Raw genomic sequence first — 24,264 nt, 5'->3', positions numbered from 1 at the left:
AAAATAAGATGGATTGAAGGTTGAAGATGAAGATGATGAAAGTGTGTAACCCAAATATTTTGACGAGACAATTGTAGGCTCGAAGCGTGAGTCACGCAGCGATAATGCGCCACCTACTCTTCCCACTAGGAGATGGGATCATGGGAGTGAGTTTCTCACCCATCCAATTTTGTGGAATTGATGTCCTCACTCTATATCATCTTCAGCCGTGAAAGTCTCTTACACATTGGTGGTAATGGGTTGTGTCAAGTTGTCAACTCTTTTAACTTGTTTGTAATTTTATTATCAGAATAATCTGATATGAACATAACTCATTTATTACACGATGAAAACGTACGTCGAGTTCGTGTTTTTGAGATAAGAAATAATAAAAATTGACTTAATTCAAATACGATTCATTTTTTAATAATATCATAATGATTTGATAAGAACATAATTTATTTATTATACGGTTAATAAATTGATATGGATAATTGGTTGAAACAATTCTAACTCGTTAACTCATTAAGCTTATTGATGTGATTCTAACTTGTTTAATGTGTTTATGATATTAATTTGTTTATAATTTTATTTCATATTAACATTTATAATAAAATATACATAATTTTACCTAGTTGGTTTAATTATTTAATTATATCATATTTATAAGAAAAAAAAATATTTTTATTTCTATACTTTTTAAATGTATAAAATTAATAAATTGATATGGATTAAATCGATCACTTTGACACGATTAAGTAATGAGTCATTTTGATATGATAACGTCAAAATAAGCAAATAAACATGTCAATTTGATGTAAATAAGTAACCGGATTAATTGGTCAAACCCAAACACAATTCATTTATTAAATGAATTATACTAATTAATATAATTATGATATTAGCACAATTATACATAACGTGGACTTGCTAAAATTCAAATCATCCTTGCAAAAATTTATATAATTTTTGAGTCATGTTATCAAATTGTATCACAATTTTCACCCCTAATTATACCTAGAGTTAAGAAAATGATGAGAAATGGGAGAAAATGATTTTTTCTATTAAAAAGATAAAAACTAAAACTTAAAAAAAATAAAATAAAAACAAACGTCCTAATCCATCAAGAAAACCTTCTATTGAGCTTTGTAGAGTAGAAAAAAAAATGAAAAAAAAAATTTGTTTTGTTATATATATACAAGGTTAATTTCATTCACATTTTTTAAGGTTTCGGGTAAATATATATAATGTTCATTGGTTTGAAATTTCATCAAGTACCTTCTGCATCATTCTCATTTCTAATTCTCACTCATCCCTCTCCTCTTACTCAAAATAAGAGAGGTATTTGATGAAATTTCAAATTTCAAACCTAAAAGGGTTAGATGTATTTAGTTAAGACTGGAGATGAATAAAAATAATTTCTCTCTCTTTTTTTTTCTTTCTCTCAATATATATATATATATATATATATATATATATATAATTGAGTGCAAAACAATCTTTTATATTTAATAAATATTAATTAAGTCACTATTTAATATATAAAAATTTATGTATTTTATATCAATATGCAATAAATGCAAAAAATCTTTTATATTCAATCACCATTTGCCATATGAATAGTAGCAAAACAATATTGTAAAAATAGGGGAGAGAATCAATATTTTTACAAAAAATTAAAACTTGGGCTATTGGTAACCTATTGACAAGTGCATTAACTTAATTATTTGTGTAATTAATTTTGCATAGCAGAGAATGATGAAATCCACCATTTGATGTTTCTTTTATTGTCTTTTAAGACGAGATCTTTCCAATTAATTTGTAAGAACAAATTCATTTGAAGAAATTTGAGTGTTTTCCATGATATTTAATTTAGAGTGAATTTGAAGGTTATTTTTTGATGCATCTTGACATAAAATGTGTGGGTATAGTTTGTTGGTCTTATCATGAGATCAGACTCATAGAAAAATGTTTTGATCTCGAAGTCTTGCTCTTAATTGTATTTTGTAAGTTTGTTAATAACTTTAGTCATTCTAGTAATTTGTTCTTCAATAGAATATGTTTCAACCACCATCACAAAGATGATTGTATTATTCAATATTGCAACTATGTGAAGATGTAGATGTAAATTTGATGTCACACTTGTGCTTTTGATTGGACAAATGCATATGGTTTCAAAATATTTCTTGAGAGATGGTGGTGTGGTACCACTTGGTTAACCATGTCCTTTTTTTTTTCATCCATAGTGAAGCCAATGAGATGATTAGATTCTTAGTTAAGAGAAGTCACTTCATAATTTGTCATTTTATTAAGGAAAGAAGTAATTTGAGTTTATTGTACGAAACTCCTTTTGCATTATTTTGAGTTATGAGGCCAAAACTTTTCTCGACTTTATATAGAGCTTTTTATCTTGAAAAGAAGAGATGAGAGGTAGAGATGATTCCACCAAGGTATTAGAAATTTGCACACATGAATTTCTTTTAAAGAAAACTTTATGGTCAAATGGAAATTTAATTAATTTTGGAAATGAGAGACAATATCCATTTGGTCATTTGAATTTACTAAGAATGAACTTATTTGGGCAAGGGGAAGACTTGGACTTTGACATGTCTTAGGCTTAAACTTGAACTTTGGCGTGTTTTAAGTTTCGGCTTGAACTTTGTCATGTTTTAGGATTAGACTTGAACTTTGGCATGAATCACATTTCCTGAGAATTGAATGCTTGATCTTGGATAAAAAATGTCTTGAAGTAGATATTCAAATCTTTTAAGTTAATTTTTGACTATTTAAACTTAGCATTCAAACATTTGAATTTGATATTTGAATCTTCAAGGGTGAATAGTTGAAGACTTTGAAGAAATTCATGAATCCTTGAGGCAAGTTTTTTTTTAAATTCTTCTCAATTGTGGAACCGTTCTTGTATCTTCTAGTGTGATTTTGAAAGTAAAGAAAACCTATTTATTTATAGGGTTAAGAAATACATATTTAGATAGTTTTTTTTTTTGTAAATATTATTCTTTAATTAAAGTTAATATGTGGGGAAATTTTAAGACATATTTGAATAGTTTTGATCCTTAAAATATTATTCTTAATTAAAGCTTAATTTTTAGGACTCGACAAAACCAATTTGAATGTTTTCTAATTTATTTTAAATGAGAATTCATTCTTATCTTTTCACTTATAAAATTCACAATTTTATTTATTTTGATAATCATATTTTAATGATCAAAATTCTTATATTTTTATTTAATTTGATGACAAGTTGTCTTCTTTTTGTGTGGGGCCATGTGACACGTATAGTAATATAATTGAAGAAGTTATTGTCATATAATAATTTTTATTTACATGACAAGACACTATATGCTTTATGACATGTGACGGTTTTTAATTAGTCATAATCTAAATTAAATACGAACATTTAATTTTTCTATTCATCCATAATTAACTTGATTTGACCCTTTTATAATAACTTCTTACCCAGATATATAAAATTTATATAGCTTTAGGTTATACATGATGCAATAATTTCAATAAGAGTATGTAAAATAATAACTTTAGGCCATGAAATAATTTCACATCTTTACATGATTCTACATAATTCAAGATATATAGTTTATTAAATAAATTATGAATAAAAAATTAGATAGAAATTTTATAATATTAATTAAACAATATAAATAATCAAATAATTGCATAACTTCTAGTTATAATAAATAATAATCTTAACATAACTTTATGGCTAAAGTGCTTATTTTCTCGTTTTCATAATATATATATATATATATTCTAATAATAAAGATATTTTAAGTTGGGGTATTTAAGGGATTTTAAACATGATTTGGTTACCCTATTCAGGATAGTCAATTTTAAGGAAGATGCGTGAAACCTAATTATCATCCCAAAAAGGTATTTTAAGTTTGAGTATTTTAGGAATTTTACACATATAATTTGGTTATATAATTTGGTGACCTTATTTAGAGTAGTCAACTTTAAGGAAGAGAGTTTTATTCATTTTTGGTATTAAGAGAGATAAAAAAAAAAAAACATAGAGAGAAAACCTAAAAGGTGAGATATTTTGCTATAAATGGACATAACTTTCATATTGAGAGTGAACCACTATAAATCTCTGTGTGTTATTCCACTTTAATTTTATATATATATATATAGCTGTTGGTTACACAAGCGAATTGGGATTCAAGCATTAATGATGCTCAAGTTCCACAAGCGAGTGATATGGTTTCCAAAAAGTGGGGCATATTTTGTCATGACATCGTTTTGGTTCTTGAGATTTTGCTTAAAATTATTAATAATGAGAGATTACGGGTAACTCATCTAATAATGTTTGATGTTGTGATGTGGGCTATATATATAAATGAGTTGTTCCATGTTTCTACATGCATGAGCTCATTTCTATTTTAAAAAGAAATAAATTTAATATTAGATAACATTTTGAAAAAAAGAAATTGAAAATAAATTATCTAATTGGATAGATGAATTATAACGTTCTTTTTTTTTTTTTAGATATTAGAAATTTGTTGATTTCCTACTATTGTTTCAACTTCTTTTTGCTTTATGCATTTGCTATTCTTTGATTCTTTGTTAAATTAGCTGCCAACAAATTTATACTTTTTTTTTTGGAGATTTATGTTACATTGATAAAATTTGGGCAAATCATATGAAAATATCGATAAAATTCAGAATGCCTATGGACTTATTTATTTGCAAATTAGTGTAGAATTTGGTCAAAATTTTTTATTCTTTTGTTTTATTGGATATGAAGACATTAATATATGATCAAATACTTGCATTTAAAATCTATGCATTAACATCACTTACATGCATCACCCACGTGCATCACACGTGACATACTACTAGTATGCTTAAAAAGGATTTTGTATCCAAATTGCATTACCATTTCGGCTTTCCAATATTCAAAATCATTAAAATAGGAATAATTCGTCTTTGTTCTAAAATCTTTTTTTGTAATTCATTTCTTTAAATAATAATACTGTGGTTTTAGGTTTATGTTGGTTGCCTATTAAGAGGTTCGCTGCAAAAGAAGCTTAAAATGAAGAAAACCATGATAAACCAAACACAAGCCCAACTCACTCAGTGATTGGGCTCAGAGACTGAAGCCCTTTAATAAGTTGGGGCCCAATTCCAAATCCATACACCACTCCATCCCTGTCTCTGGCGGCGACAAGGCTCTCCGGCTCGTCTTCATCGCCGAAGGACGGGTTAAACAGGTTACTCTCACTCAGTCTCTTACTCTCCCTTGTCTCTCCATTGTATGCTTCCTATCATGCCCAATTGTGTTGAGATTTTTGATTTCATGTTTCCGACACTTTCTCAGCAACCAAACGTAGGGTAATGATTTCATTCACATTTAATTATCGTAGGTCAGACAATTTCAGTAATGTATTGAGTATCAATGGAAGGTGCAGGCTTGATGGGATTTGGGGGGCATCAGTCTTGAGTGAATAAAATCTATCTGGAATTCCAGAAACCTGTTTATTTTTCGAGTCCCCAATGCGTTCAAGGAGAACAAATTGGTGATATGCAGTCTCCTCTGGGAGCCTCTTTGATATGTATAGAAGTCTTGGCCGACATCGGCTTGCATATCGTGCACAAATATCCAGCTATGTTAAAGCAGGTTTGATTGATCAAGCTCTCAAAACTTTTGATGAGATGACTAAATCCAATTGCCGTGTGTTTAGTATTGACTACAATAGATTTATTGGAGTGTTGGTTCGTCAATCTCGATTTGATTTGGCAGAGCAGTATTACTATAGAATGATACCACAAGGCTTTTCTTTGAATTCATTTACATATTCAAGGTTCATTTCTGGTTTGTGTAAGGTGAAGAATTTTGTCCTTATTGAGAAACTTCTAGAGGACATGGATAGGCTTGGATATGTGCCTGATATCTGGGCTTATAATATATATCTGAATCTTTTGTGCTGTGAGAACCAGCTAGATGTGGCTCTAGGGGTAGTGCAGACCATGGTTGAAAAGGGAAGAGAGCCTGATATTGTAACCTATACCATAGTCATCAATGGGCTGTGTAGAGCAGGAAGGTTTGATTCTGCTGTTGAAATTTGGCGTAATATGGTTAGAAAGGGGTTTAGTCCTGATGAAAAAGCTTGCAGGGCACTTGTCCTTGGTTTGTGTCATGATGGGAAGGTTGATTTAGCTTATGAGCTCACGGTGGGTGCAATGAGGGGACGAATTAAGTTTAGTAAGTCAATTTACAATTCTCTTATCAATGGGTTTTGTCAGGCTGGTCGGATTGACAAAGCACAATCGATTATATCCTTCATGAGAAGGAATGGATGTGAGCCAGATTTGGTTACATACAATGTGCTGCTAAACTACTGTTGTGATGAGCTCCTGCTGGAGGAGGCTGAGAATTTGATGAAGAAGATGGAAAGGAGTGGGGTGGAACCCGATGTATATAGTTACAATGAACTTCTTAAGGGCCTTTGTAAAGCTAACCGGTTAGACAAGGCTTATATGATGATGGTGAACAAGATGGAGGCCAAAGGATTGTGTGATGTTGTATCCTACAATACCATCATTAAAGCGCTTTGCACGGCGTCCCATACTAAAAGGGCATACAAGTTATTTGAGGAGATGGGTGGAAAGGGGATTACTCCTGATGTGGTGACCTTTACCATACTTATAAAAGCTTTTCTTAGAGAAGGTAGTTCAAACATAGCCAAGAAGCTTCTTGATCAGATGACAGGATTGGGTTTGTTACCAGATCGTGTACTGTATACTACAATTGTTGATCACCTGTGTAAGACTGGGAAAATGGGGATGGCTCACAGTGCTTTTTGTGACATGGTAGAGAGTGGGATAACTCCTGATGTAGTTTCATACAATGCCCTCATAAATGGGCTTTGCAGGGCTTCCAGAGTAAGTGAAGCCATGCATCTATATGAGGATATGCATACTGGAGGACCTTGTCCTGATGAGGTGACTTTTAAATTGATCATAGGGGGGCTCATACGGGAAAAGAAGCTCTCAGTGGCCTGTAGGGTGTGGGATCAGATGATGGAGAAGGGCTTTACTCTTGATGGAGCTGTTTCTGAGACTCTAGTTAATGCCATCCATTCAAATGATGCATCCTGCATGAATATCTGAAATGGTTAGTATTCCATCAGTTAGTGTCATCCATTCCAAAGAGCTGTTTACTTGTATATTTGTTTTAGTTCAATGTTTATTCCCCATCCTTAGCAACAGCTTTCCATCTCTGCATGCTACAGTAATTATCAAGCCCCTTATTGGGTGTGATGTTGGCTGGTTTTATCACTTGGGTGACAATTGTGTGATTTTGTCAATTTAGCATTTGTGTCCCTTATGGCCCACAAATAGTTCACAACTCACTTGGTTAAAGTCTTCAAAAGATGCAGTGGTATGGACTTCTGTTCCATATAAACAATGGTTCATTTGGAGATTTTGAGCAAAGTGCATTGGCTGCATGCGGTGATGGAATAATGATTATATGGAATTCCTTATGCCATATCCCCCTTCCTTTATGTGGTAATTATGCTCATGCTATGGACTTTAACAGGATACAACTGACTCTCACTGATAAAATTTTTGGTATTTTCACACTGAACCCTATGGTACTGGTGTTATTTTGATCTTTCTATTCTGTCTCAAAGCTGCCTGAAAACTTTGAGCCTTCTATTTTGTTGCAAATCCTGAAACCAAAATTATTCATTTATTGGAAGTTCACCTTGTCAAGCCAGTTGACAAATTCAGTAAAAGGGCACTCAGGTTTGAGGTGCTTGATTTCTTAAGACTATTTTTTAGGGACTTCAATTTGTGCATGTTTCCTACTGCCTTGATCCAAATACTACAAGTGTAAAAAAGGGGAATAGGCAAGCAGCCTGGTAGGGTATTGCTGTCTAAAAATTGGACTGATTGGGGGTTATGAATATTTACAACTTAATTGTGGACATTTAGTTTAAATGTGGTTTATGATGGAGGAAAATTGAAAATTTCAAAATTATGGTAGGTTATTATTATTGGATGGGTATGCTATTTCTAAATTGCCATATTTTAGTGGGGGCAACTCATGTTTTTATTTTGTGTCCCAAAAGTGTTACATTGTGTCCACCCTAATTATGCTCTTGTTCAATTAACCGGTTCTAAATATGTTCCATGTAATTCTCCACTAATATGAACTGATCTGTAAAGCCAAATGATTTGTAGAATATCATACTTGTATGATATATTTCCAAAGCTTATTTTCTTAATTTTTGGGCATGTGGCCTTAAGGGTACACTGTTAGGTATCAATGTTGGTCATGATCTTTGAAGTAAATTGGCTTCCTTAGAGTGTAGAGTCTCATATTGGCTTATTGTGCACTTGGGTCTCCTCTTGGTGGGGAATCTTAGAGCTCTCTCTTTTTGGGACTAGTAGTGGAGTGGGGTGGAGTGTTAGATAAGATCTCCCAATGCTTAGAGGTCCTATCTTAGGTGATAGAATTACTGTTGTGCAGTCTATTTTATCACACATTCCTAGTTTCTTTTGGTGTTTGAGATTTCAGTCAAAGTGATTTTTAAGCTTGAGAGATTGCAAATAGATTTTTTATGGTCTAGAGTTGAGGGAGGGAAAAGAGACCACCTTGTAAGTTGGGACCAGTTGTGTAAGCCAAAGGGGGGAAGAAGTTTAGGTCTAGGGGGATTTCCTTATGGAATAGAGCCTTTTTAAGGAAATGGTTGCGGAGATTCCTAAGAGAAAGTGGTGCTTCATGACAGAGGGTTATTTTAATATGTATGGTTGGGTGAGAATTAGAACTCTTTCTACTTTAAATAGAGCCTTTCTTGGCAAGTAGTTATGGAGATTCATGTCTAGGACATGGGTTAGGGGGTGGCTCATTTCGGGAATATTTGGGGAGTTGATAACTTGATAGAGAGAGGAGCAAGATGAAAGTAAAAAGAGGCATATGGGGTGGGTTTGTGAAAAGCAACAAGTAGGGTTTGGGAGGATTCCAAGTGAAGAACTTCTGTTTTGTTATGGAACTCATAACCAAGTTTTGTGTGGAAAGGTGGGTAGGGGAGAGTTCTTGGAAAGACTCATTTCCTTCTCTTTATTGCCTTATTATGGCAAAAAAATGTAAGAGGTCATAGTTCTATGGCCAATGGAGGGGAGCCAAGGTTATTGGAATCCTTGCTTTTGAAGGCCTTTTCAAGAATGGAAGCTAGAGGGGGTGGGTTGTTTTATGAGGTGTATTCAATTTGTGAAGCTCCAAGAAGAGTGGATGGATGAATTAGTATGAAGGGGTGAAAAGGAGAGCCATTCCAAATCAAGTCCTATTATGTTGTGTGACCCATGGTTCTGGAAGGCACATGAGTCCTCAACCTGGCCTGTGAGAAAGAGGCATCCCAATGGGCGGTACCAATGCTTTCGATTGTTGCTTACTTCCTAGATACCGCAAACTCTTTGGTTTTTCCTGCAAAAGAGATTGCCTTTTTTTGCATGAGAAACAAGATGGAATAAAATTCCAACTACGACCAATTAGCGAGAAGGGGATCGACCTTGGTAAACATATGTGGCATGTATATGATGTGTGAGGAGGATTAGGAGACAACTAATCACATCTTTCATCCATTGTGATAAAGCTCAACTATTTTTGGATTTTTTTTCCTCTATTTTTCAGATTCAGTTGATTCTTCTTGGGCAATCAAGGAGCTTCTATTAACTTGGCATATGAGAGGTTTCAACAAGTGGTAGAGGCTGTGGAGATTGACACCTATTTGCTTGTTTTAGTGCTCATGGAAGGGGTGAAATGGTTATCTTTAACAAAGAGGAATTGTTCAATCAAAGCCTAAAAGAGAACTTTTTTAATTCACTTAGAAAATGAGCTAGAGCCCCCAAGTGTTGGAGTTTATCTCCCTTGTGGATTTTATTGATCGCTTAGGATAGGAGATCTATAGTCTTTTTATTTTTCCTTATCCTATTTTCTCTGTGTATACCTCCTATTATACCCTAGTTTTGCTGGGCACTTTTTTTAAATTTTTTTTTTATCATAATTCATTTCTTGCCTATGAAAAAATAGGGAATCAAAGTGTATATATGAGATGCTAACATGATTGTCAAGTGGTTACCTTTGTAGGGGATGACTTGAAAATCCGTTTTTTAGGAAGATATTTATTGGGGTAAGCAACCTTTTAGCATTTGATTACCAAATATCTTTAGGGTTGTAAGAACCGGAGATTCTTTTATTTTTTATATCTTAGACTTCTCCTTTTCATCTCCATCATGGAATTTCAATCTCCACTACTACATTTTTTTATCAAGAATTTGAGGAGCTAGGATGTCTCATGCCATCACTACTTCATGTGTATCTTTTGCATACTTTTCAAAATGTGAAAGTTTGGTCTTTGACCTTCTTGAATAGTTTTCTCAATCAGTTCATTTTTAGTGCTTTGCTTGCTTTTGTTAATTTGATCCCTTTCTTTACAACAAGTTTCATTGGAAATTCAAAAGCATCTTCTAAGGTTAAGGCCTTTATGTGTCTTGTGGCCAATAAGAAGTTAAAATAAAAAACATGCTTCAGAAGATGGGACCTTTTTAGCCTAATTGTTGTGTTTTATGCTCGACTAATGGAGAAATAGTTAAATCATCATTTTTTACATTGTCCACTAGCTTTGCGACTCTTGCATAAGTCTTTCAAGAATGTTAGGATTGACTGGGTCCTCTAGAGGTGTGACAAAGATAATGGTTATTTTCTCTATAGGTTTAAGAGGTTGTTTGAGAGGTTGAGTAATATAGCATATGACTACTTATTGTGATTTGGTCTATGGAAATTGCCAGGATCTTCAGGATAAATGAAGATCTATAAAGGCTTTTCGAGTGTTCGTTTACCTTTATACTTCTTTGTGGACCTTTGTCACATATGCTTTTGCCATTACCCTTTTGAGCTTGTCAATGCTAGATTGGAATTGCTTTTGTAGATCCAAGAAGTTCAACCTAAGAGGTTTCCAAATCTCCCCACCCCACACTCCATTTAGTTGGATGCTTCTTGGGTAACCCATGACAAGTTAGGATTGGAGTGTTTAGAGATTATTGTGATGGAATACTTGAAGCATTTTTCAAATTGATGGGAGAAGGTATTATAGCTATTGAGGTAGACATGCAAGCTCTTTAGATTGTGACCAAAAAATTTGAGATTTTAAGATCTATGGGTTGAGGGTGACTTGGCTTTTGTCATTTTGTGAGTGTCTTAGAGGGAAATAGGTCCATAGAAGTATGATTGGTGGATCCAACAAATTATTGATGTTATGAGAGACTTGAGATGTTCTTTTTCTTAGATATCCGTGTGTTGCAAACCAATAAGCAGATCATCAAGCCAAGTGAGGGGTTTGACACTTGGTATCTCTTTATCAGACGCTTATCACTCCCTTGAGATATGTACTGCTCTTGGGTTGTATGTCGTTTTGTTTTCCTTTACAAGGTCTGCAGTTTGTTTTATTTCTATTGGACGTATAAATGTACTTTTTCTTTTTTATCAGGTTTTACCAAGTTCAATGTAAGGAATTATCTTGTTTTCTGATGAAAAGATTTATGCAAAACATTTCTTTGACACTTCTTTCTTTTGTTTCCATTTAGCTTGCTTGTATCTGTCCTTCATATATAACCAGCAGTTATATGACATTATTGGGGAGAGGGTGAATTATAGTTCTCACCTTCTTGCTCAACTTTTTGTCTTGCACTGGATGTGTTAATTTCCACCTCTGACATTTCAGAGATTCTATCTTGTATCTGAAACATTTTCCCCTTTTATCTCATCTTGTTTCAATTTGGACTAGGGCCCAAATCAATGTTGAAAGTGTAATTTAAATCTTTCTTCTTGACAAATGCATCTGCAGAGGGACAGATAGAGGGTGATGCGTGGGCACAATTGAAATTGGCATGAAATCTGTATAAAGCACATTATTTTAGTCCCTTACACCCCTATTACTGATGGAATATAAGTTATGCCTACTTGTAAAAATAATATCTAAAACGTTGGAGAGGGGATGTGCAGCATCTTCCTGATATTCTAAGAATGAATTCATGTATTTTCATATCAAAATTCCAATCCTATTTAGCCCATAGATGATTCAACATCTATTTGCTTCTTCAAGATTGTTGGTTAAACTCAGATGGTTAGCTATATTAGAATATTTCTTATGCTTTGCATGCTTAGAGGGCATTGTAGTGGAATGAATATGACAAATGTTTAAAATAAGTCTCCATTTATTGTAACTAAATAAGTAGAAATAAAGTTCACGTTTTGATAATTTTTGTTGGCTTTGATAGCTACTATCATGCTTAGTAATGTCAGATTTTCTTTGTCTTTAGTTTTTCCTTGATAACTAATCCAGTAATAATCATATTTTCATTGTTTGCAATACAAAGTAAATTAAATGTTACATGGACTTGGATGTTTGTCAAAGTGGGTGTGTGCCTGGTAGTCTATTCATCTAATCCCCTAAATATTGGGAACAAGGACTTGACTGTATTATGGAAGTCTCCAATACTTTTTTCTACAACCTTGGGTAAAATGAAGTGTCTGTAATATGGCAGGTTTGACTGGCTTCATTCATTTGGAACATGCATATGACTAAGGAATCCCTTGAAAAAGTAACCCACAAAAGTTCTACTGAGTTGGAGAGTGTTCCCTTCTACCCTTATCAGACAAGTTCGCAGGATTTGGATTTTGAAGTAATGTATCAAACACATCCCATACATTACCCATGCTGTGAGTGTCTGACAGTTGTACTTCTCAAATTTTAAATTCCATAACATTGCATAGATTTGGTCAAGTTGTTGATATTTTATAATTGACATGCTTTTGGCATTTTTTAACCATCCCATTGAGAAAATAACCATATACAAGTGTATTGATGTTGATTGTCCTCCTCGAGCATAATCCTTGCCATTGGCATGCATCACAAATAGGTCCTTTTCTTTTGTTCTTATTAATAACTAAAAAATCTAAAACCAATAAATAAAGCAGGGCCATTACAAAATGGGATATCTACTGTTGGTGTATTTGAAAAGGTGGAATAAAGAGGCTTTTGGTAATGTCTCGGTAAGGAAGGAGGAGGCTTTCAAGTTGAAGCTTCTGAGATGCTAAGGGAAGGGAAAACACTTTGTCTTCTCTTAAGGTAGAAGCAAGGAATTCAGCGAGAGAGGATTTCCAAAAATAGGCTTTGATGTAAGAAGCGTTTTGAAGACAAAAATAAAGAGAAATTTGGCTTAAGGAAGAGGATAGAAACTTAGTTTTTCCATAAGATGGCTAATGCTCATAGAAGAAGAAATTTCATTGCTAAGATCAAAGTGAATGGGGAATGACTTATAGGAGATAGGGAGTTGAAAGAAGGGGTAGTAGGAGCCTTTAAAACTCTTTTATTTGAGGAAGGGGGCTGAAGGCCCGGTGTTGAAGGGTTATCCTTTGAGGTGCTAGAAGAGTTGGAGGCTAGGAGGTTAGAGGGGGTTTTCTCGGAGGAAGAAGTGCTGGGTGCATTGTTGGAGCTGAATGGTGACAAAGCTCCAGGTCCAGATGGCTTTTCAATGGCTTTTTGGTGTTTTAGTTAGGAGTTTGTGAAATCTGACGTGCTAAATTTTTTTAATGAGTTCCATGAACATGGTAGGTTTGTTTGAGGCCTAAATACGACCTTTCTGGTGTTGATTCCCAAGAAGAAAGGGGCTTATGAGCTCCAGGATTTTAGGCTAATAAGTTTGGTTGGAGGTCTCTATAAGTTGTTGAGAAAAGAGTTGGCCAATAGGCTAACGAAAGTGATGGTAAAGTGATATCCAATTTTCAAAATACCTTTGTAGAGGGAAGACAAATATTGGATGTGGTATTGATAGCAAATAAAACAATTGATTATGTGCTAAAGAAGAGAGGTTGTGGGTTATTGTGCAAACTCGACATTAAGAAGGCTTATGACCATGTAAATTGGGACTTCTTATTAGCAATTCTTGCCAATATGGGTTTTGGGCAAAAATGGATAAGTTGGATAAAGTGATGTATCTTTTTTCCTAGTTTCTCAATTTTAATTAATGGTTCCCCCACCAATTTTTTTCAAAGCTTAAGGGGCGGATAAAGTGATGTATCTCTTTTCCCAATTTCTCAATTTTAATTAATGATTTCCCCACCAGTTGTTTTCAGAGCTCAAGGGGTTTGAGACAAGGGGATCCTATATCTCCCTACTTGTTTGTGATTGCTATGGAAGCCCTTAGTAGATTGATTTTGAAAGCTTAGAATGGTGGTTTTATTTTAGATTTCAAGGTTGGGGGAAGAGGGGGTGGAGGTGAGGAAATCTTCATCTCCTTTTTTATGATGATACTATTATTTTTTGTGAGATTTCTCATGAGCAAGTTACTTTTTTTTTTTTTGATTAGTAAAGTGAAATTCATTTAAAAAGAGACACCAGAAAAGCAACTCAAGGTATACAAACCTATGCACGGTATACAAACCTATACACCCACCACCAAAAAGGCCACAGAAAAAGAAAGAGACCTAAAGACCACCTGGCCCAAAATACAACCTTAAAAGGATCCCAACCAATCAATATAATTAACCAAAGATTGAGGACATTCGACTATAAACAACTTAGCCTTAGACCATAGAGAGAGGATAAAGGAATATTTCAATCTCTGAATTGACAACTCATTATCCTTGAAAGCCAATTTATTCTTTGTCTTCCAAACTGTCCAAAAAATATGCAGAGGAGCAACTCTCCACACTTTCCTACGCTTTTTGCCCACAAAAGAATCATGCCAGCTGAGAAGCATCTCTCTAATTGAAGAGGGCATCACCCAAGACACCCTAACCAAGGTAAAAAGTAACTCCCATAAGGTCCTTGTTTTTGAACAATGAAACAGCAAATGGTCTATGGTCTCCTCATTCTCAAGACACATAAAACATCTATTAGCCAATGACCATCCTCTTTTCTGAACAAGATCTAGGGTTAAAGCCTTGCCTTCTACGGCCTTCCACGCAAAGAAACTAATTTTGGGTTGTACCCACCCATTCTAAATACAACTATATGGAAACAAAACAGGGCAATCCGCTTTTAGAGCACGGTATAGAGACTTGGTAGAGAATTTTCCGCTCTTTGATTCGTTCCAGACCACCATATCCTCTACATCCTCAAACACTCTCCTCCCGTGAAGACGCTCCAAAAAAATTTCTGCCTCTTCCATCTCCCAATCATTTAGGGCTCTTGAAAAACAGGGGTTCCAACCCCCCCCCATCCCCCCTCAGCCAAGGGATCCCAGACTTCAGCCACCCAAGCTTCTTTTTCAATAGACAAAGCAAAGAGGGAAGGAAAAGACTCACATAGAGGGGAGTCCCCACACCATCTATCCCTCCAAAATCTCACCCTCCTTCCATTGCCAACACTGAAAGAAATCCGTGTGTCCACCAACTCCCAGTCCATCCTTATTTCTTTCCAAAGCTCCATGCCATGTGCCTCTCTCACTTCCCGAGAGCACCAACCCCCTCTATTTTCCCCATATTTTCCTCTAATCACTTGATTCCACAAAGCCTCTTTCTCATTTGTGTATCGCCAATTCCATTTGGGTTGAAGACTAATTTGGAGAAGAGTGAGATGATCCTAGTGGGAGAGGTAGACAATTTGGAAGAGTTGGCTTGTGAAATTGGGTGCAAGGTGGGGAAGTTGTCTTCTTTTTACCTAGGGCTTCCCTTGGGAGCATCTTACAAGTTAGTGGCAGTTTGGGATGGGTAGAAGAATAGTTTCATAGGAGACTTTCGTTATGGAAGAGACAACACATTTCAAAAGGGGGAAGACTCATTCTACTTCGGAGTACTCTGACTAGTTTACTAATCTATTTTATGTCCTTGTTCACCATCCCAAAAGTTGTAAAGTTGAGATTAGAGAAAATTGGAAGGGATTTTTTGTGGGGAGGAGCCTTAGAGAAGAAAGCACGTTTAGTCAAGTGGTCTATTGTTTGTAAAGCAAAGTCAAAAGGAGGGTTAGGTATTCGTTCTCTTTTGTTGTTTAACAAGGCTTTTCTTTGTAAGTGGTGTTGGCGTTTTGTTAGTGAAAGAGATTTGTAGTGGAAGAAAATCATAAGGGGAAAGTTTGAAGAGGAGGAAAGAGGATGGAGGTCAGGGGTGGTGAGAAGTTCCTACCAAGTTAGGGTATGGAAAGAGATTAGGAAGCCATGCGAGCTTTTAACTCAATGATTTCCTTTGCGGTGGGCAATAGGAGGAGGGTGAAGTTTTGGAAAGACAGATTGATGTAGGACAACCCTAGGATGGTTGCCTACACTCAAGGATAGGTGAGCTAGGGTTTTATTTTTAGGGTGTAAGGAGAGGAACAAGGAATAAACTTTATGGTAGAGAAAATTATAAGATAAGAAATAGAGAGAAAGAAGAAACAATGAAGAAAATATGGAAAACCTTAGAGTCTCACTAAGGCGTTCTAGGAGTCTCACCTAGAAGAAAATCAATGGAGTCTCACCATTGAGGGTTGCAACCTTGCAATGAAAGAAAGTATAATATTATTCATCAAAATTCATCCCTTTGATTTACATTGATTAACCTATTTATAGGCTTCTCTAAGAAATCCAAAGTCTACTAGGACTCTAATAACCTATTCTACTAGGACTCTAATAACCTATCATGACTCAAATTCTAATTATATTATAACTCAACTAGCTAATCCTAATTAGACTCCAACAAATATTAATCCTAATTTAATTCCAAGTAATAATAATCCTACTTTAATTATAACTAATACTAATTCCCTTTCTTGATATATATCTTGAATATTCATCCTCATCAATTCCCCCTGACTTGAAAAAACTCGACCTCGAGTTTTAGTGATTTTCCACGATCAATTGAAATTCCGAGCAATGCCTTCCACCCTTTCTTTCTTCGTCGTCTCTTTCCCATGGTAAGACAAGATCTCAAGATCTCTTGAACTTGTTCAATTTCATGCAAGACAAATACTGGACTTCGAAAAACTTTTTGATGTTGTACAACAAGTTGATAATTCTCGAAATAATTATGTGTCTTCAACAAGCTTGTGGAAAGTTGTTTCCCACACTCTTCTTGTAAATTGTTTTGTGGAAGAATAAGATTCTTAAATTCCCTATATTCAAAAGAAATTTCAGCAGATTCTTCATGTTTGCCACCACTCATGATAATGTTTGGCCTTGGGAAGTCAAACATCGATTCTTCTGAAACTTCTTCAACTTCTTTGAGCTCTTCTATTGGTTGATCTAAGATTAGTTTCATCACCTCTTGCTTTCCAGATTCATCATTGATGATTTCTTCCTCCTTTCTAGTAACTTCGACTTGCTTTTTAATAAGAATATTTGATGGCTCTTCTAGTTTCAAGGGTGCTACTTTTTCCTCTGGTTGCTTATGTGGTGGAATTTCCTTCATTGGACGAAGGATCTTCTTTCGCCCATTGCGCACAAGTGTGTAAGTGTTCTCATAGCCATCATGTTGGACCCTTTCATCAAAAAGCCATGGTCTTCCAAGCATAATATGGGCAACTTTCATCGGCAAAACATCACACCATGCTAATAACTCAAAATTATTACTGAAATTGAACGTCACTAGACAACGAGAACTCACCAAAATAGATGCGTCATTTACCCATGCTATTTGATAGGGATTTGGATAATCTTCTGTCTTTAGATTAAGCTTCTCAACAAGCTCTTCTGAAGCTAGATTGGAACAACTACCTCCATCAATAATCAAAGTACATAGTCTCCCTTGACAAGCAACACGAGTTTGGAAGATGCTAGCACGTCGCCAATCCTCCTCTTCATTTAGCCTTGGTGTGTTCACCGATGGCTGCATAAAAAAGTTGTAGCCTTCAACCATGTTTGCACACGTTGCTCCACTCCTCAATTATATTTGCCTTCATGCTAAGAATTTTCGCTCTGATACCAAAATTGATGTAGGACAACCCTAGGATGGTTGCCTACACTCAAGGGTAGGTGGGCTAGGGTTTTATTTTTAGGGTGTAAGGAGAGGAACAAGGAATAAACTTTATGGTAGAGAAAATTATAAGATAAGAAATAGAGAGAAAGAAGAAACAATGAAGAAAAGATGGAAAACCTTAGAGTCTCACTAAGGCGTTCTAGGAGTCTCACTTAGAAGAAAATCAATGGAGTCTCACCATTGAGGGTTGCAACCTTGCAATGAAAGAAAGTATAATATTATTCATCAAAATTCATCCCTTTGATTTACATTGATTAGCCTATTTATAGGCTTCTCTAAGAAATCCAAAGTCTACTGGGACTCTAATAACCTATTCTACTAGGACTCTAATAACCTATCATGACTCAAATTCTAATTATATTATAACTCAACTAGCTAATCCTAATTAGACTCCAACAAATATTAATCCTAATTTAATTCCAAGTAATAATAATCCTACTTTAATTACAACTAATACTAATTCCCTTTCTTGATATATATCTTGAATATTCATCCTCATCACAGATGGTGTAGTGAGGAGCCCTTATGTAAGACTTTCCTATTCCTGTTTGCCTTATCTGATGCTAAAGAGGCACGAGTGGCTGATTTGTGGGAGTATCGAGGAGTAAGAGGAAATTGGAACACCCGCTTTGTTAGGAACTTGAATGATTGGGAGTTGGGTGTTATGGAGCGTTTTCTTTCTAAACTCCAAGGACAATCAGTGAAGAGAGAGAAAGAGGATAGAGTAGTTTGGAAGGGCGATACAAAGGGGTGTTCTTGTTAGGGGGCTTTATTCTTTGTTGGAGATGAATGGTACTATTTTTTTCAATTTAAAGATGGTTTGGAATCCTTGGATTCCTTCAAAGGTGAGTTTCTTCACTTGGGAGGCTTATTGGGAAAAGGTTTTGACTTTGGATCAGGTTCCAAGAAGAGGGTGGATTTTGACCAACATGTGTGCATTGTGTAAAAGGGAGTCAGAGTCCACTGATCATATCATTCTTCATTGTGACGAGGCGAGATTATTATGGCAGCTGGTGTTCTCCATTTTTGGTGTTCGGTGGGTCATTTCTAAGTTAGTTAAGGAGACCCTCCTAGGGTGGCATGGTTCTTTTATAGAGAGAAGGTGAATTAAGGCTTGGAGAGCTGCTCCTTGCATTTTCTGGATGATTTGGAAGGAAAGAAATAGGAGATACTTTGATAGTGAGAAATTGTCTAATCAAAGGCTAATAGTGAGAAATAGGATATACTTTTATAGAGATTTCATTGATTGGTTGGGTCTTGGTTGAGGAAGGGAGTATTTTTTGTACCTTTTGTTATGTTTTTTGCTTGGTGCTCTTTGTATACGACTTGTATACTCTTGTGCGCTTTTGCACTTTTATTAACACAATCTCTTATTTATCAAAAAAAAAAAGAAAAAGGATACCTGCTATTGCTTAAACTCTTGCTTTCCTTTTTATTTTATCTTGCCATTGGCAGTCCTAAAACTGATATTTTAAGTTCTGATTTAGGTGAGGTGCCTTTCAGAGAGTGACAACAGTCAGCTTTCTGGATTATTTCAAGTAAGTTGTATTATTAATATTAACATTATTATCATTATCATCATCATCATCATCATCATCATCATCATCATCATCATCATCATCACCATTATTATTATTAGTAGTGGTAGTAGTATTAATATTAATATTATTTCATTATTAGTAGTAGTATTTATAACATTATTATTATTGTTTGCAATAGTAGTACTACTATTACTAGTATTAGTATTAGTAGTAGTAAAACTATATCTATGCATTTGCCAAAGTAGTAGTAGTAGTAGTAGTAATAGTAGTTGTATTACTACTACTGCATAAACTGTATCTATACATTTGCCAAAGTAGTAGTAGTAGTCGTAGTACTACTACTTCTTCTGTGGAAACTATATCTATAAATTTGCCAATAACCACCTTCGAAATTACATTGATGCTTTTATCAACAATCACCTTTGCCATGTATTTCTAACTTAAAGTTGAGTTGAGAGATCTTTGGTATTGGTATCATATCTCTCCTAAGTCATGCAATCCATAAGCTTGGGGATGCAATCTCTTATTTGTTAAGATGATCCTTGTGCATTAGCAACTGCCTCATGTTGTTCGTCTCTAACCATATATAGATGTTCAAGTTGCTGATATTCCTCCTTTTTTCTTTTGTTGGATTTCATTTCACCCATGTCCTCACTGGCCGACAATTTAATTTTTCCTTCATGAATGTTGTAAATAACACTTAAAATGGTGAACCTTAGTTTTATAGAAGCTAGCTCATTTATTGCTGCCTTGAGCAAAGGATGGCACCATCTCACCCACAAACTATTGAAGTTGTCCCTCATCAATGGTCCTTCTTCTCCATCTCCTACTGCTTAAAACAACACATATGTTACTAAAACAAATAATTAGCAATGGAGCATTTGCTGATTCCAGTGTACTCCTAACTGATCTAAAACCTCAGGACTCAGTGAGATGCTGTTATGGTGTCCATGGACCCTCAAAACATTGTGGCCAACCCTTCAGGTCCAACCTGGTCACTGTACATGGGCTTTAAGCCAACATAGGTTGATGCATCTGACCGACATGGATTATTGCTTTTATATTCCTAGTTTTCTGATATTATGCTGATCAATGATCAGTCTCATTGCATATTAGTTTTACTTCATTTGATATCCTATTGTATGAATTATATTATCATACTAATGGGTTTTATTTATTTCACTAGTTAATCTCTTTTCTGCTTACATCTTAGCTATTTTCATCCATGTATGGTTTGAAATTGTGAAATACTTTTACTTTGTTCCTGATGCATGACCCTACATTCACCGATCAACCCACTCTGTCTGTCTCTCTCTCTGATGATGTATAAGGAACTAAACTCATCTACTAGAAACCATTCATATTCTTAGGCATGCATTGAGGCCATCGAGGTTCTTAGGCTGGCCGGAGAAATCTCAGAAACAAATCAATTGTTGAGAACTGGAGGGGAGGACCACCATTTATGTCAAATCTAAGCAAGGAATCTAAGTGCTGAGGTATTGCTTTCTATATAAACACATGAAATTGATGCGTAGGCCAAGCTGATTTTTTATTGTTTATTTTTTCTTTTTTTCCTTTTTCCTATTCTGGGGCTGAATTGACAATCATCATTAATATGTATAGCAGAGGTTGAAAAAGGAAAAAGAAGGAAGTAATTTAAAGGGTGGACATCGAGCAGTGACCTCATCAAATTGACCGCAATCCAGTTAGTTGCATTGTTTACTGATCTTAATAGGAAAGATCATATCTGCATGCTGATTTTAAGAGGGAAGGTAATTCCTAATCCTAAGGATGGTCAAGGAGTCAGATACATCTCAGCAATGTGAGTCAATCATTCTACAGCGAGGTTAAAATGATTCCACAAAAAAAGATGAAAGATTTGAGCAACCGTCTTTTGATGATTGCTTGATCTGTTCTCAACCATGAAGTTTCAGCCCTGATATTCCTCAACTGAATTACCAATTAAATCATTGACCTTTAGCGAACTAAACTATTCTAGCCAGAAAACAATTTACTCTCTTCTGCAGAGCAGGTTTTTCTACTGTGCAGCTACATTGAAGAATGCATTCATTGAATTCTGCGGAGAGACTCCACCCCCCCCCCTCTTTTCACAAGTCTCATTGAAGCAGAATGAAGTGATTTTTTGATGTATGTGTCCCCATAATGTCCCAACTAGGATGATTTTAGATTTTAGAGACTACTTATGTTATTTGAAACTAAATTTGGGGAAAGGCAACTTATTTGCTTCTGGTTTGTGGGTTGCGCCCCTTTTGTTAGGTGCTGATTAAATCTATTTATTGCATATAAAATGGCAACTTTTTTGCTTCTTAATTTGAATGGTGGAGAGGGAAATTTAGAAGCATGTTTTACCATATGCAAGAGAGGAATGTGGACTGGGTTACGTAAACTTGAAAAAGGAAAAAGGAAAATAAAGGGATGGTTGTATGGGCAAGATGCTGAGGGTGATGGTGTGGTTGGCTTTAGGCGTTTTTTGCTTTGCTTTTGTTTTGGTCTTTCTTTCTTTGGGTTTTAGGAGGTTTTTAGTGGTGATTTGGTAAATTATAGTGGTTTTGTGATGGCAGTGTTCATGAAGGGCGGAGAAAGCAGCATGCTCTGCTTTTGGCTCTGGAAGCAAGAACATTGCTCCCGAGAATTTAGCTATAGCATGTACTTCGCTGATTGATACCCATCAAATTGGTTAAAAGGGAACAAAAAATCTACAGAAACCGAAAGCTGCTCGGTAGGTTTGATTACACCAAGGAAAATAAATTAAAGCCAATTTTGAAATCTGTTTTCCATATCTGAAATCAGGGGAAAAGGTTAAAATTCGTTAAAGAAAAACCATGAACATCTTAGGGGGAGGAGATTATAATTTTGAAAATCATAACAGGCACAGTTTGCCATTGGTTGAGTGGGAAGCCTTCATTAACAATGTTGCTCACAAAAAGGTGTCAAGAAGATTACTTGCCTCTTATGCTTAGCTAATGTCTGATTCTTTGCCTTTTCATGAATCCACCTCCTTGGGTTTATCATGAAGTCATCTTCCGAACTACAACCCATTCTTCGTATTCTCTCTTCTGCAAGCTCCTCATTTTCAACTGTCACTTACCCATGCATCGACAACATGAATCGAATCCTCATTTTCTTCCACACCAACAACCGCCCCAGCCACGGGCTCACCCTTTGCCTTCCCAGCAACATCCTGAGCCCCAGGCTGATCCCGCTCGTTCACGGCGACAGAAGCGGGCTCAGCAACATCCCGAGTCCCAGGCGGGGCCTGATCCCGCTCATTCACGGCAACACCCTGAGCGACGGCCTTTGCCTTCCCAGCAACATCCTGAGCCCCAGGCTGATCCCGCTCGTTCACGGCGACAGCCACGGGGTCACTTCTTTCCTTCCCAGCAACATCCCGAGCCCCAGGCGGGGCCTGATCCCGCTCATTCACGGCAACAGCCTGAGCGACGGGTTCAATTTGGTCCTTCACCAGAACATGCTTCACAGCAACACCCTGAGCCACCGGCTCACCCCGAGATTTCTTCACCGCAACATTTCCGACGCTGGACTGACCCTTTGCATCACCCATCCGGTTTGCGGGTGCCAGAGCCTCAAAAAACTAAACCTCTGATATGGTTTACTGCAGTCTTCTGTGTAATTTTCTGGGTCATTATAATTGTTGGAGGCCTAGTCGTCCTTATAGTCTATTTGCTCTTCCGCCCACGAAGCCCACGTTTCGACGTATCAAGTGTCACTCTGAATGCTGCATATCTTGACATGGGCTATCTACTCAATGCTGATGTCACCGTGTTGGCAAACTTCACAAATCCAAACAAGAAGGTGCATGTGGACTTCAGTTATTTGGTCGTTAATCTCTACTACGAAGACACCCTTATTGCCAGCCGGGCCATTTATCCTTTCTCAGTAGCAAGCAGGCAGACCATGTTTGCAGATGTTCATATGGTTACCAGTCAGGTTCGGCTGCCAATAAAAGACAGCCAAAAGCTCACTGAGCAGATTCAGAACAACGGAATCGAATTTCAACTAAAGGGTTACTTCAGGACAAGATCTAATCTGGGAAGTTTTCTTCGCTACTCTTACTGGTTGTACGGCAAATGCAGTATCGTGGTGACTGCACCTCCTAGTGGTGTATTAGTATCTAGGAGTTGCAGAACAAAACGTTGAAAATGAACCCATTTTGGATTACTCTTACATTTAAGTGCAATTGTTCTACCTTGCACATTAAGGTTGGATATCATTGATTGTCGCAATCCCTACTCAAATGCATCCAATGTTTTTTCTTGTAAGTTGTACCATGCGATCGCACTCGATCCTCTTTTTTTTTTTTGTTTTTTTTTGTTTTTTTGTTTTTGTTTTTTTGTTTTTTTGCCTCTTAACAACCTGCCATGGTATTGAACTGGTGTTTACACATGGATCCCATTCATAATGATTTTTGCAAAAAATTATCTACAGAACCTCTCAGTTCTTATAAAACGTTACAAGTATATTGCTATTGAAAATGTACACCACATGATCCCTTGGATCCTGCGGCCTGCGCATGAATCAGGAATACATTTATGCCCAAAATCCATTCCAAGGGGCTAAAATTGAGCAATCAAACTTTTGATCCAACGTTGCAATGGGGGAATTGGGGATGGGAGGGGTGGGTTGGGGTGTCTCCAAAACTAAAACTTATTTGAGGTCGAGGGCATTTAACCAAACAGATTTGCATAGAGAATATTTGGCAGCAATGGTGGA

At 35.9% G+C, this 24,264-nt stretch overlaps 2 protein-coding genes across 8 annotated transcripts; both read left to right on the top strand.

The window, feature by feature from the left end:
- The first annotated feature begins 5,152 nt into the window (after positions 1-5,152).
- On the top strand, positions 5,153-21,843 carry LOC117925743 (pentatricopeptide repeat-containing protein At1g13040, mitochondrial). Of its 7 annotated transcripts, XM_034844858.1 has the most exons (6): positions 5,153-5,225; positions 5,379-7,129; positions 12,565-12,739; positions 19,459-19,509; positions 20,883-21,008; positions 21,139-21,843. In XM_034844858.1, exon 2 carries the CDS (start codon positions 5,566-5,568, stop codon positions 7,123-7,125), a length of 1,560 nt encoding a protein of 519 aa, XP_034700749.1. In that variant the 5' UTR covers positions 5,153-5,225; positions 5,379-5,565; the 3' UTR covers positions 7,126-7,129; positions 12,565-12,739; positions 19,459-19,509; positions 20,883-21,008; positions 21,139-21,843. The 7 variants fall into 7 exon arrangements, with proteins under 7 accessions (XP_034700749.1, XP_034700741.1, XP_034700763.1 ...); XM_034844850.1 differs by having other exon boundaries at positions 5,176-7,129; XM_034844872.1 differs by having other exon boundaries at positions 5,176-7,129; positions 21,136-21,843.
- Positions 21,844-21,930: 87 nt separating this feature from the next.
- On the top strand, positions 21,931-23,822 carry LOC117925815. The gene has a single exon (XM_034844911.1). The coding sequence runs from the start codon at positions 22,519-22,521 to the stop codon at positions 23,689-23,691; it is 1,173 nt and encodes a 390-aa protein (XP_034700802.1). The 5' UTR covers positions 21,931-22,518; the 3' UTR covers positions 23,692-23,822.
- Positions 23,823-24,264: the final 442 nt, after the last annotated feature.

The sequence above is a fragment of the Vitis riparia genome, chromosome 1, assembly GCF_004353265.1.
Source record: "Vitis riparia cultivar Riparia Gloire de Montpellier isolate 1030 chromosome 1, EGFV_Vit.rip_1.0, whole genome shotgun sequence".
NCBI classification, from domain to species: Eukaryota; Viridiplantae; Streptophyta; class Magnoliopsida; order Vitales; family Vitaceae; genus Vitis; species Vitis riparia.
The sequence above is the reverse complement of the archived record's forward strand: the minus strand, read 5'-3'. Positions and strand labels throughout refer to the sequence as shown.

Bases quoted from the DNA above. Each gene is read 5' to 3' on its own strand.
- LOC117925743 (XM_034844858.1), top strand. From the start codon at position 5,566: ATGTATAGAAGTCTTGGCCGACATCGGCTTGCATATCGTGCACAAATA.
- LOC117925815 (XM_034844911.1), top strand. From the start codon at position 22,519: ATGAATCCACCTCCTTGGGTTTATCATGAAGTCATCTTCCGAACTACA.